At 42.9% G+C, this 14,136-nt stretch overlaps 1 protein-coding gene across 1 annotated transcript in view; it reads right to left on the bottom strand.

The window, feature by feature from the left end:
* PALD1 (phosphatase domain containing paladin 1) overlaps positions 1–14,136 on the bottom strand; it is a 218,322-nt gene that overhangs the window by 98,575 nt on the left and 105,611 nt on the right. The window contains exons 8-13 of the mRNA XM_038411513.2: positions 12,391–12,542; positions 10,789–10,885; positions 10,476–10,580; positions 1,559–1,654; positions 651–785; positions 15–131 (exon numbers count right to left, since the gene is read on the bottom strand). Coding sequence (XP_038267441.1) covers positions 15–131; positions 651–785; positions 1,559–1,654; positions 10,476–10,580; positions 10,789–10,885; positions 12,391–12,542 — 702 coding nt within the window. The remainder of the gene's footprint in view (positions 1–14; positions 132–650; positions 786–1,558; positions 1,655–10,475; positions 10,581–10,788; positions 10,886–12,390; positions 12,543–14,136) is intronic.

Consider the following 14,136-nt stretch of genomic DNA (forward strand, 5'->3'; position numbering starts at 1 on the left):
CACCACGCTCTTACCTTGGAGTTGGGCTGTGCCATCCCATACACAGGCATCTTGGGGACCCTCCGGAAGTTAGCTACCCTCATTTCCTTGACAGTGCTGAGCACATCTGGGGAGAAACGCTCATCCACTACCTGCAGCAGAACAAAATCAGAGTAAGCTGGAGCCACAACTTAGATGAAAGCCACATTTCCACTCTCTTGGTTCAGCTGGCACCTTTGCCATCACAGGTCTTCCCAGACAGACTCTCCCAGCTGGTCACTCCCCAGGTCAGAGTGGCACTCAATGGTAAAACAACTACCTCCACCAAGAGACTCCCACTCCCCTTCAAACGCTGCCCAGGGCACTGCAATGTGCACGTCTGACACAAGGGTCAGGATGGGATCAAAGTCACAGAGTCAGGCTCGAGATTTCAAACACTCCAATGCTGAGGGACACATGGACCAAGGGCTCCGGTTTGGCTCCACCAGAGTGAATTTTCACTGTAAGCTTATGGAAACATGGGCGGGGGGAGGGGGGGTTCCCTGAAGAGTGTTTGGCTCTGATATACTGTATGTGGCTCTAGAGAGGCTGAAAAAGCCTCACATGCCTATTGTATTACCTGTACCCTGAAAAGGATGGGATCTGCAAGAAGACTTAAGGAGCTCACTCACTAGCACTCGCATCCCCTTTGTTATCAGTTCCCCAGTCACTGTGAGTTCTGACAGGTTCATGTTCATCTGCAGCCTGTAAAGCTCTGGGTGCCCACACCTCCATCTGCTGAAGTTGAGGGCAAAGGCCAGGGGGTACTATCAGAGAGAGAGAGAGAGAGAGAGAGAGAGAGAGAGAGAGAGAGAGAGAGAGATGCTTTGTTCAGGAACAGATAAATGCAAGCACTGTACTACACATACATCTTACAGGAACAGCAACCTTCCAGGGCAATCCTTACAAGCAGTTCAGAAAAGGGTTGAAAGCTCACCGTTTTTTTTAAAACCCCATTTCAGAGCTTCGCACAACCTGACCCTGATATTCACCTTCCTATTCCAGTCCAAAGCCTCAGGCTCATAGCGATACCATACTCTCCAGTGGTTTTGTGATGTGGACAAATAAGAGACAAGGTAAAGGTTTTCAAACCAATTTCACTTGAAAATTGCCAAGATTTGATTCCATGCTCCATAGGTGAAAAGCTGATACAGCAGTTCACTGAATCACCACTTTGTACCTGGGGTTCCTTCCTCGGGGAGACAAAAGGGAACGTTTTCTCAGGGAACGTCATGTACCATACACACAGTACATAGTGGGAGAGGGGCTTGGGCCTCCATTACCATTACCCTAGTTCCTAACTGGATTTTACTCATAGTAGTCCATTGAACTATACCTCCAAACATAAAACCAAGAGCATCTGAAGACACCATGAGGGGGGCAAAATCAATGTCTGGAAAGTGGCAGAAGCTGGGCTTTCCAGCATCCAGCTCCTCAGCATACATGTTTGTTTCCACCCCCAGAAGAGCTGCTGAAATGAAGTAGTAGGGTGAGGGGGCGTAGGGGCAGGCTTCACAAGGAGAATGGGGAGAACACTCACCTGTTCATGAAGGTAGTAGTTGAAAGCAATCAAGTAGAAATAGCGCTCAAGGCTCTGCAAAGTCCTTTGAAGGAAATACTCTTTGGTGCTGCTCCCCTGGAATAAACCATAATAATGGCATTTGTGACAGACACAGGAGATAGAGCCCATTCAATATGAACTGCAGACTTTAAACATGATCCAAACCCTAATACCAATGCAGAGTTTGAGTCTATGAAATGCGTCTCTCCTTAAGCTGTTTGCCTTCAAGGATGGGAGTTCACTTTACACTTGTTGCTGTTTGTCTAGAAGAGAAAATCCAGTAACATGCAAACACTGGCCCATCTCGGAGACCCTATCTGAGAATGATTAAGACTTATGGCTAAGCATGCAATGTTGGACAGGATACCTGAATAGCATATTGCCTAATGTTCCTGCATAGCTTGTGCCCTGGACAAAGCAGGAGCCTTTCCAACTGGATTGCTATCCATTTGGTCTGGGGAAATGCAATATCCAAATGTTAGTATGTGACTTAAAACTTTGCAAGCCAGCTATAAGAAAGAGGGGTTGTGGTGAGCTCCAGTCCTGACACTTTCCTGGGCACATGGCTTGCAGCTAACAAGTTCAGACACTGACATCTTCTTGTGGGCATGGGTTGATGAAAAGTGAGTGAGAAACGGCCAAGGCTATGCCATAGGGGTAACAATGTCATACAGAATAATGCAAACATGGTGGCTGTCTAGTGGTGTTTGCTATCGTATTTGGCGAGTTTATTTCCAATTTGTTTTTAATTTAATGCTTCTCTCTTCTGTTTGATAATTTTCAAAGAAAGCAGATTTTATTGGCAGTTGACTAGAATTGCATGTGTAGACTTAAGTTGAAGACAAACACTGTTGTGGTGCCTTAAAGATAGAGTCTGAATTTTGCTATCATCAAAGGCTAAAATCAAGAGTTGGGGGAAAACAGCATGAACACCCCATGTTAGCCAAACAACTTGAAGGCCATGTTATGGCACTGTTAAGATAAGATGCCTTTTGAAAGCACTTGAAGGTCATGTTTTTTCTCACCCCCCCCCCCGAATCAACCAGAAGGTCACAAATATTTGATCACTAAGCAGTTAGATTGCAAATCCAGATCCAGGATGTTATGGAAAATGTTCTAACATTTAGCTGTGTATTTATAAAGAGATTTCCCTGTAATACTAGGGGAGGGAAGGAGGATTTGCTAAGTGTCACTTGGAAATCTCTAACATTATGTAATTGACTCATGAATATTTACTTATGATCCATGAGACAAATCCGGCCCTCCATCATCTATCCAGAGACTGAGAAGTGTGCTTACTCTGGAAACTCAAAACAAAGTCTGTAATGGTGGGAATATGCCAGGTTTTCATTGATGTTAATATCAGTATTAGTGCTATTTTTCCCCAGGTATTTGTTTTGTTTAATTTTCTTTACCACATTTTTACCTCTGAGGTGAATCTCCTAACACACACACACACACACACACACACACACACACACACCACAAAAAGTTTTTGTTTTCTCTTATTTTTTTTTATATTACACACAATACCTAGACCCAGCCTGAGGTGACTAGTTTAACAAAATTCAAAGTAGCTGAGAACTGGATTTCTCAGGGGATTGGCAGCAAAGTGTACAGAGGTTACTTCTAGGTCACCAGGTCAAAGCCAGACCAGGTTTGTAATGTACGAATCTTGTTGCCATCTAATGGATGTTTTAATCTATTTCTTTGTTCACAGATGTCCAGATCACAAAAGCCAACACTTTATTTGACACAAGTTAACACCCATTCTAGCAGTCTCAGCAGAGATGTGAAGGAGTGAATGAACAACCCTCTCAATCCATAGAAATGACCTCTCTTGGTCAGAAGTTGAGGCACATTGTCAGCGAGGTTTATGGAAGTATGGTCTGCTGCTGACTGTGCCATACTTATTTTCTGTGCACAGAGGATTTCAGACTTCATTTCCGTGGAGTTAGCACCTTTCAGGAGCTCCAACTTTTTGGGGGTGAGAGAGAGATTTCCTCTGTGTGCCAAAAAGCCGCAAGAAAATGATCAGGCATATGAAAATCCGTTCAGTAAGACCCCAGTTCAGCAAAGCCCTTAAGCATATGCTGGAACACCATTGACTGTGATGGAGACGTATTGTTTTTCACCAGCTGAGGATCTGGTCCTACATCTACTTATACAAATATCTCCTCCCACCCATCTCTCACTCTCTCTGGTTTCAGAGTAGCAGCCGTGTTAGTCTGTATTCGCAAAAAGAAAAGGAGTACCGGTGGCACCAATTTGTTAGTCTCTAAGGTGCCACCGGTACTCCTTTTCTTTTCTCTCTGGTTTCTTTCCTTCCCTCCCTCCCCTTCTGCCCCCAAATGCAGTTCATGTCAAATAAGCAAATTTTCCTGGAGACTTTCCTTTGTTTAAAAGTGTTATTGCTACATTTGAACTTCAATTAAACACTCCTCTTGTTTAATTTACAGCAGTCCCTGAAAGTTTATTTCCCATTGTCAGTAACAATATATACCAGCCATCTCCCTCCACAGCAAATCACTGCAGTGGGGACTTGGTATGGGTCTCAAGTAGCTTTAGCTTTTAAAAAACAAAACTGTATCCCCCACATGGGGTAAAAAACGCCATCCTCATGCCCATGTCAAAGACCAAACTAAGAAGAGGAGTTCTCCTTCAAATTCCACCATCCCAAAGAATGGTAAATGGGAGCATTTCAGATTCCAGCTTTCAGTTTCTGAGTTCCAAAGCCTACCTGTCAGCAGGATGCGTCAACATTTTCTCTTTAAAACAGCAGAAGAAAGCACTTGATATATAGCTATGGCCAAACTTTCATAAAGTGATATCTACATTGTGCCTGAAACTTATAAGAGCGCTCCTGCAACTGTATATACAAATAGGCATTTATATGCAAAAGAATCTATCTGTGCAGATCCAATGGGACATATTTTATGCAGGCAGTTCCGGTGCGTTTTTCTGAACACTTAGCCCTAATTGGAGGCCTCTTGTCTGGTATAAAAGATCACCTTTGGATCAGCCTGGCTAAGAGACCTCATCAGCAAAGCCGAACACTTGAGGCACCAGCTCCCAATGCTTGTCTCTTGCTGTCTGGCTAAAAGAGGCTGCGAGAACTTCAGAGGCGGCACATTCAGCCCTTTGGTATGGAGACATACCACATGGCTCAATACTGACTTTGGAAGGTCATGAAGGAGTGATACTGACAGACTTCAAAGGGGGGGTCCTATCCAGTCACCCCTTGCTGGAAGGATAGTTGCAAGGACACGAAGCCTGAAGGCTGGGGATATAAAGTGGATGAAAGTCAAGCAACCCTCAGGACTCAGAGAGAGATTACTAACTCTCTGCCCTGAAGCGTAAACATGAATGAAAGATGATCCTCACTTTGCTACTCTCTCATATTCAGCACTGTGAAGCATCTCCACTGGTTAGTCAAGAACACATGCCAAGAATTACCAGAGAATGCCCAGGGAGATAGTGTGTTACTCATGTGCTGTACAACTCCTCTTTGGGCAGTGAAATATTCCAAACTCTCCTAAAAACAAGGGCAGGGGAGTGGGGAGGAGGAAACCGGTATTTCATGAATTCCTGAGAAGACTCACAAAAGTGCCATCAAACACTTTTACTGCTGAATCACAGAAATATGGGGCTGGAAGAGACCTCAAGAGGTCAGCTAATCCAACCTCCCCATGCTGAGACAGGATCCTTACACCATCCCTGACAGGTGTTTGCCTAACCTGTTCTTAAAAATCTCCAATGATGGGGATTCCACTGCCTCCCTTGGAAGCCTATTCCAGAGCTTAACTACAGTTAGAAAGTTTTTCCTAAAATCTACCCTCAATCTTCCTGCTGCAGATTAAGACCATTACTTTTTGTCCTACCTCCAGTGGACAGGAAGAACAATTGATCACCCTCCTCTTTATAACAGCTCTTAACATATTTCAAGACTTATGTTCCCCTCTCAGTCTTCTTTTCTCAAGACTAAACAAACATGTCCAGTTTTTCTAACTTTTCCTCACAGATCAGGTTCTCTAGACCATTTATCATTTTTGTTGCTTTGTCCATTTTTTTTTTGCAGTGTACTGCCCAAAATGGGACACAATAGTTCAGCTGAGGCCTCATCACTGCCAAGCAGTGTGACAATTACCTGCCATGTTTTATATATGACACTTGTTAATACTCCCTAGAATGATGTTAGCCTTTTTTGTAACTGTATCACATTGACGACTTATATTCACGAGCCACTATACTCCTGGGTCATTTTCAGCAGTACGATAACCTAGCCAGTTATTCCCTATTTTGCAGTTGTGCATTTGATTTTTCCTTCCTAAGTGTAGAACTTTGCACTTGTCTTTACTGAATTTCATCTTGTTGATTTCAGACCAATTCTTCAATTTATCAAGGTCATTTTGAATTTAAATACTGTCCTCCAAAGTGCTTGAAGACCCTCCCAGCTTGCTGTCATCCACAAACTATGTAAGTATACCCTACCATTATTCAATATTTTCATTAATGACTTGGAAAGTACCAGACCCAGGACAGACCCTTGCAGAACTTCACGAGACACATCCTCCCAGTTTAACAGTAAACCATTGATAACTACTCTTTTAGTATGGTCTTTCAACCAGTTGTGCACCCACCTCATAATACTTTCATCTAGACCATATTTCCACAGTTTGCTTATAAGAATGCCTCACTAAAAATCAAGATATATCACGTCTATGCTCCCCGCATCCAATAGGACAATAACTCTGTCAGAGAAGGAAATTACATTGGTCTGCATGATTTTTTCTGAACAAATCATGCGGCCTATTGCTTATCGCCCTATTATCCTCTAGGTGCTTACAAACCATTGTTTAATCATTGTTCTTGTATCTTTCGAGGTATCAAAGTTAGGCTGACTGGTCTATAATTCCCCAGGGCCTTTTTCTTCCCTTTTTAAAAATAGGTACTATGTATGCCCTTCCCCAGTCTTTTGGGACCACACCCATCCTCCATTAGTTCTCAAAGATAATCGCTAATGGTTCCAAGATTGCTTCAGCTACTTCCTTAAGTATCCTAGGAAGAATTTTTGTCAGGCCTTGTCAATTTGAATACATCTAATTTATTCAACGTTCTTGAATGCTGTTCTTTCCTTATTCTGGCTTATGATCCTTCTCCCTTGGTATTAATATTAATTGTATTAAGCATCTGGTAATAATCTTTTTAATAAAGAACAATATTTGCATTAAATACTTCAGCCTTCTTGGTGTCCTCCGTCATTAGTTCTGCTTCCCTGCTAAGTAATGGACCTACAATTTCCTGCATCTTTCCCTTCCTCCTAATGTACTTCTGTAATCCTCTTTTTGCCTTTTATGTCCCTTGCTAGGTTTAACTCATTCTGCACTTTAGGGCATGTCAACTCTTACTAGTAGATCGGCACTGCTGTAATTGATGCAGCGAGTGTCAAGTTAGCTGGTCTGGTGAAAACATGCTAAATCGATGGGAGAGCATTCTCCCATCAATTTGTGTACTCCACCTCCCCAAGAAGCGCAAGTGAAGTTGACGGGAGAGCGCACAGCACAGTGTAGCCACTACGGTAAATAGATCTAACTACGTCGACTTCAGTTACATTATTCATGGAACTGAAGTTGCGTACGTTAGATTGATTTACCATGTAGCATAGACCAGCCTTTAGTCTTTCTGATTTTATCTCTACAAGATTGCACTGTTCTTTTGTGCTTAGAAATTTGTCCATGCTTCCACTTTTTATGGAATTCCTTTAATTTTCATGTAATTAAAGAACTCCTGATGGTGCCATATTGGCCTCTTACTATTCTTCCTATCTTTTCTTTGCTATAGGCCAGATGCTCAGTTGCTGTAACTCAGTATAGCTCCATTGATGTCAACGGGTTGATACCAGTTTAATCCAGTTTAGGATCTGGAGCCATGTGCGCACTTTAACATCGCCGTAAGCAGCACCGATTGGAATATTTGAGCTACTCTGATATCCCTTGCTTGAAGTGAGCAATAAAGTGTAAATCTGCTTTGAGCCATTGCCGTTAACTAGTACATGGTATTTGAGGTTTGAAATTAAAATGGATGTGAATCCCAATCAAACTGATTGAAAATCAGTCATGCATCACAAGACAGTTAACTTCCCTATTAACCAGATCCCTGCTAACCACATCCCGGCTCAGCAACACCAACTGTTTAATGCAAGTTTACTTATCCACTGGATCAAGAATGGGATGATTGGCAGACAGTAGCATCAGTAATAATTAAACCCAAATTAGATACAATCAGATTCCATTTTACCGATCATTTGGCCTGGCCGTTTGAGTGGTTACTTGACCAGTCAGGTCCTAGCTCATGCTCCCTCGTGGGCAGAATGAAAACCAACAGCCTATCCTATCCACCCCACTTAGGAAGGTGCGCCTACAAATAGAGGTAGCAGCCAAGGTCCTCAGGGGACGGCCTTATAAAATAAAAAGATAGTCTTCTATAAAGCCTCCCCAAGAAGGACAGAACATGTAGTTTGCTGAAGAAAGGTAGTTTTAAGTGGTGGCATATGCGATAGTGAGCCTCCTCATATGTTGGTATAAATCAGCAATAACACCTCTGAAGTCAATGGAGGAGCACTGGTTTTATAGTAATGTGCTATATGGCTCTGATTGTGCTCTCATGTGGTATTTGCCTCCAGCAAGTACTAAAATTTCCCATTTCTTGTCAATCGATTGGGAATATTTCAGCAAAAGGAAGAACAGGATGTTTTTTCTTTTGAATTGCATTATATAGGGTTCATTCACATTGCATTGGAGTGGGATGAGAGGGTAAGCGATCAGTCCCAATCAAAAGGTAGCAGAAATGACTTATTTCTAATACTGCAATTTATAAAGCACACCCATAAATTCAGTACAACAACAAATTAATGAAATAATATTATAATTCTGATTTCATCCAAGATTGGAAGGGAAGCAGAAAGAGAAAGCTTTATCCCATCCTTGGTCTTCAAAGATGCAGCAGCAGGAGTTGAAGCAGAGTGGCAGCTTAATCCTGAATGCTCTGTTACTATTATGATGTTATGGATTCATTGTGCTCTATACAACCAACAACAGGAGCTCCCATCCCCGCTCTAGGCACTCCTGATATCTTTCAAACACACAATTGTAAAAGGAACCACTCCTGCAATCACCCATCAGCTAAGGATACCCCAGCAACAATAAAAAAAAATAATCACAAATATTTCCTCAGGGCATAAGCAAGTCAGTGTTATAAATAAGTCAGTGAAATAAAGTAAAGTAAAGAGCATGTCATTTACATTACAAAGTCATGAAAGCCTCCTCCCTCAGACACACCTCACTTCTTGACAGGGATAAAATTACACCTGTGTATTTTGACATAACACCTCATCTCAGACAGCTACATCAACACTTCATCAGCACAAATGAGAATTTTCCTTCCTAACGTGCTCTCTTGGAAGAAAGGAACATTCCTTCTGTACTCCACATAAACCTTTGGCAAAAAAATGGTCTTCTGGCTTTTAACACAATCTAATATCATATATCATCTGTGTTTATAGTGTCTCTCGTTTACACCTGAACTCCATAGTACATCCTGTTTATCTCTTCAAGCACAGGAGACTTCAAAAGGATAAATGATGCAATATTTCCATCTTTCCATCCTTGTTTCTTCAATTCTTCACTCACTCTGTAACTTGCTTCTAATAAATGACAAGTTCACTATCTGGGGATGTAGGTTAAAGACTCCACGGCCACAGGTAAAATGACTATGGTTGTCTCAAATGCCCACATCACAAAGAGACCCACACTATCTGGCACAAGTGGCAGCCTCTGCTCAAGAGAAGTCCAGGATTGGAAAAAGACGAGCACTGCCAGAACTACATGGGAGAAATTAACACAAGCACTATATTCTCACCCACATTTTTTTGAAGGAACCTTAGTATTTAGTCTGTAAACTGGAATAAGACAGGAATCTGATGTAAGAGCTGCTCCATCACCACTGTCACTCCTGCCCCCACGTCATACTGAAGGACAGAACTCTCACTATGACACTGCCAAGAATCCCTATAAAACAGTCAGTCTGAATTACGAGGGATGGACAACACCAGTTAGCTCACATACAACACTTTTCATCCACAGATCTCCAAGTGCTTTATGCAAGAGGTCAGTTTTGTTATACACATGTTACAGATGGGGAAATGAGGCACAGGAAAGGTACGTGACTTGCCTAAGATCACTCAGCAAAGCAGTGGTAGAGCATGGAACAGAATCCAGGTTTCCTGAGTCCCAGTCTAGTGCCCTAGCCACTAAGACACCCTGTGTGTGGATTTAAAAGCAGGGCTCTCCTCTAAAAAGTGACTTAGCAAAAAAGATCATGAGCTTCCATGTTTATTATCTATCAGTAATTTCCAGATGATAGGTATTCAGTTTATATGGAAAAACAGGTGCTCAGTTTACAAATAAAAGTAGATGTTTACCCAAAAAAAAATTGTCAGTCCTTCTCACTCCTAGAGACATACCTGTCAGCACGAACATGAGTGTGATACAGATATTGCCCAGAGAGGTCAATATCTGATGGACGGGCCGACACCCATCCTAAATTAGCATGAAATTCTTCTTCTGCAAATAATCAAGCTACGTTTAAAATGCTAAATGAAGCAAGGAGAGCTGTCAATCTGGTGACTTTCATCAGCGCAAAATTCACCCCAGATTTTTTTTTAAATAAGTACATCACCTGCATAATTTTTTTTTAAAACAAGTACATAGCCTATTTGCATTTCACTCCAAAAAGGTGCCTATTCCCTTAGTACTAGATTTTTTATTTTTTGCTAACAAAATATGAATTATTCTCTTCAATAGGCACCATGGTTCTGTAGTTTGGCTCCCTACAGTACCTGAATCTGGTAATCTTCTCCAATTCCTTCCAATTTCTTCTTATACTCATAGATGGCTTCCTTCATGTCATGCATTTCAGAGCAGCAGGAAATGGCACTGTCCACCTTGGAGAGATCAAAAGGGAATTCAGTAACTGAAGGCAAGAGTTGAGATTTCACCCTCTCCCAGCTGGTCCTGTTTGATTCTCTCCCTTCCCTGCCCCTGCCACTTTCAGAGACACATCCCTTCCGCACAAGGGCTATATACCTGCCTGAAGGCCACCAGCATGAGATACAGCTACAGATATAAGCCTAGCCACAGACAGACACTTACCTCCTCAACGATTTGTTGGCCTTTTGGTACCATGTCAATAAAGTTCTGAATAACCCAAAATCGGTCCCTAGACAACGTATTAGCAGGATGTGGAAGGCTGTAAATAAGGAAGGAAAGGAACAGAGTAAGTTTGAAGTTATAATAATCTCCATCGCTTCTCTCCCTCCTTTTGCTTTCCTTTTACATTTATGCCAGTTTAAAATCTTAAAGGAAACTATCCCATTTCACATAATTCTTCCAATCAACCTAGTACCCAGTAGGCAAGATTGTGTACAGTAGCTGAGCTTACAAGTGTCTTCCATTTTGAAAGGTTCTAATAGTTTGCTCTATGTTGAAAACAGGGAAATGACTTTGGATTAAAGGGATACCATCCATCCATTTGACTGTACTATTTTTATATTATGTATATTTAGAATCCCTTTCCCATGAGCACACTATCCATATTTTTCATTTTTATTTTCCTCCAGGATACGTATTGTTGGCAGGTGATCATCATCCTGGGCTATTCTGAAGACAGCTGTCAGAGTCTACACAGACAGCATAGCTTCAAGGTCTGAGCTGCTGCCACCTGCAAGCCTTCCTCAGAAAGACAGAAGAAACTGCTCCTGGAGGAAGCTACAGATAAGGGTGTGGAGATGTTCAGTCCTAAAGCAGCTCTTGTAGGAGTGGTCCAGAGAGGGGAGTGTATTATAAATGGGCTGGGAGCCTCTATTCACTGTGGTGTATAAGCTGTTAGAGCTCACCAGTAAATCAGGCACTGGATGGAAGGTGCTCTTGTGGGGAATAGCCCTCCACACCCCCACAAGAGTGCTATTGCTGGGAGCGGGCCCCACTCTCCCAAATATGTTAATGAAGGGGCCCCAGGCCCCAAATGTCATTTAATGGGAATATAAATTAAATCATCAATACCTTTACTCACATTCCGGTCTCTAATACAGAGACCAGAGCACCTACTCTCCTCATGCACTCTCTGTGGATAGAGTGAATGGGACAGACTGTGCCTGGCTTCTGGAGAAGGTCATGTGAGGAGAAAGACCAGGAATGGAATAGCCGTGGTGTGGTGGCTGAACTGAGCCTGTAGTCAGTGTGTCTCTTGTCGGAGAGATCACACCAGGTCTACACTATGGAATTACTTCAGTATAATGTCGTCGCTGAGGGGTGTGAAAAATCCACACACCCCCGAGCAACCCAGTTATATCAACCTAAGCGCCGATGTAGACAGTACTAGGTCAGTGGGAGAGTTCTCCCATTGAGGTAGCTACTGCATCTTGCAGAGGTGGATTAACTATGCTGACGGGTTAACTCTCTCCTGTTGGCACAGAGCATATTCACTAAAACGCTACACCGGCGCAGCCGCAGCATTGAGTGTAAATTTTTTTTTTTTTTTTAACAAAAGAATTTATAAGAATTTCTACAGCAATTCAATTCTTCCTGTAAAAAGCACCCTCAGTACATGCACCCTTAGCAATTAACATGGGAAGGTTTTCTTAAATACAAGTTAGTTATTTAAGAAGCTCTGGTACTAAAGGAAGCCTGTGGCACTCTCCTCCCATTTCATTCCACCAGCTATCGAAAAGGGGAGGGAGATGAAGGCATGCTTACTTTTGTTTCTGTGCTGCCCCCTTGCGATGATAAAGCACCAGAGTGCCTAACACCATGGCAAGGTTGGTCCTGCCAACACCAGTTTGGCAGCTGAAGAGTAAAGCAGGAGGCAGTCTGCTGGGGTCCTGGAGCAGGAGCAGGTTTGGACTCTCCTATAAATGAGATAGAGACAAATGTATCATCTCTCACACAGAGCATCATAAAATGCTTCACAGTGAATACATGCAGGCAGCAAGAAGACTACAGTACACAGCTCAGTATTTATAAGACAAACATTAAAATACAAAGGGAGATCAGTATCATCGGCATCATTTTCACATGAGGTAACAGGCACACAGAAATTAAACGAGTTGGGTCACATTCACACTCCTTTGGCTGTTTCAAGTTCACTCAGTGCTGCATAAGCAGAGAGCTATCCCTTAGGTCTGTAATACCAGGGACAGATAATGGTGTGATCATAGAATCATAGAATATCAGGGTTGGAAGGGACCCCAAAAGGTCATCTAGTCCAACCCCCTGCTCAAAGCAGGACCAAGTCCCAGTTAAATCATCCCAGCTAGGGCTTTGTCAAGCCTGACCTTAAAAACCTCTAAGGAAGGAGATTCTACCACCTCCCTAGGTAACGCATTCCAGTGTTTCACCACCCTCTTAGTGAAAAAGTTTTTCCTAATATCCAATCTAAACCTCCCCCATTGCAACTTGAGACCATTACTCCTCGTTCTGTCATCTGCTACCATTGAGAACAGTCTAGAGCCATCCTCTTTGAAACCCCCTTTCAGGTAGTTGAAAGCAGCTATCAAATCCCCCCTCATTCTTCTCTTCTGCAGACTAAACAATCCCAGCTCCCTCAGCCTCTCCTCATAAGTCATGTGCTCTAGACCCCTAATCATTTTTGTTGCCCTTCGTTGTACTCTTTCCAATTTATCCACATCCTTCCTGTAGTGTGGGGCCCAAAACTGGACACAGTACTCCAGATGAGGCCTCACCAGTGTCGAATAGAGGGGAACGATCACGTCCCTCGATCTGCTCGCTATGCCCCTACTTATACAACCCAAAATGCCATTGGCCTTCTTGGCAACAAGGGCACACTGCTGACTCATATCCAGCTTCTCGTCCACTGTCACCCCTAGGTCCTTTTCCGCAGAACTGCTGCCGAGCCATTCGGTCCCTAGTCTGTAGCGGTGCATTGGATTCTTCCATCCTAAGTGCAGGACCCTGCATTTATCCTTATTGAACCTCATTAGATTTCTTTTGGCCCAATCCTCCAATTTGTCTAGGTCCTTCAGTATCCTATCCCTCCCCTCCAGCGTATCTACCACTCCTCCCAGTTTAGTATCATCCGCAAATTTGCTGAGAGTGCAATCCACACCATCCTCCAGATCATTTATGAAGATATTGAACAAAACGGGCCCCAGGACCGACCCCTGGGGCACTCCACTTGACACCGGCTGCCAACTAGACATGGAGCCATTGATCACTACCCGTTGAGCCCGACAATCTAGCCAGCTTTCTACCCACCTTATAGTGCATTCATCCAGCCCATACTTCCTTAACTTGCTGACAAGAATGCTGTGGGAGACCGTGTCAAAAGCTTTGCTAAAGTCAAGAAACAATACATCCACTGCTTTCCCTTCATCCACAGAACCAGTAATCTCATCATAAAAGGCGATTAGATTAGTCAGGCATGACCTTCCCTTGGTGAATCCATGCTGACTGTTCCTGATCACTTTCCTCTCCTCTAAGTGC

This window comes from Dermochelys coriacea, chromosome 7 (genome assembly GCF_009764565.3).
Source record: "Dermochelys coriacea isolate rDerCor1 chromosome 7, rDerCor1.pri.v4, whole genome shotgun sequence".
Taxonomy (NCBI): Eukaryota; Metazoa; Chordata; order Testudines; family Dermochelyidae; genus Dermochelys; species Dermochelys coriacea.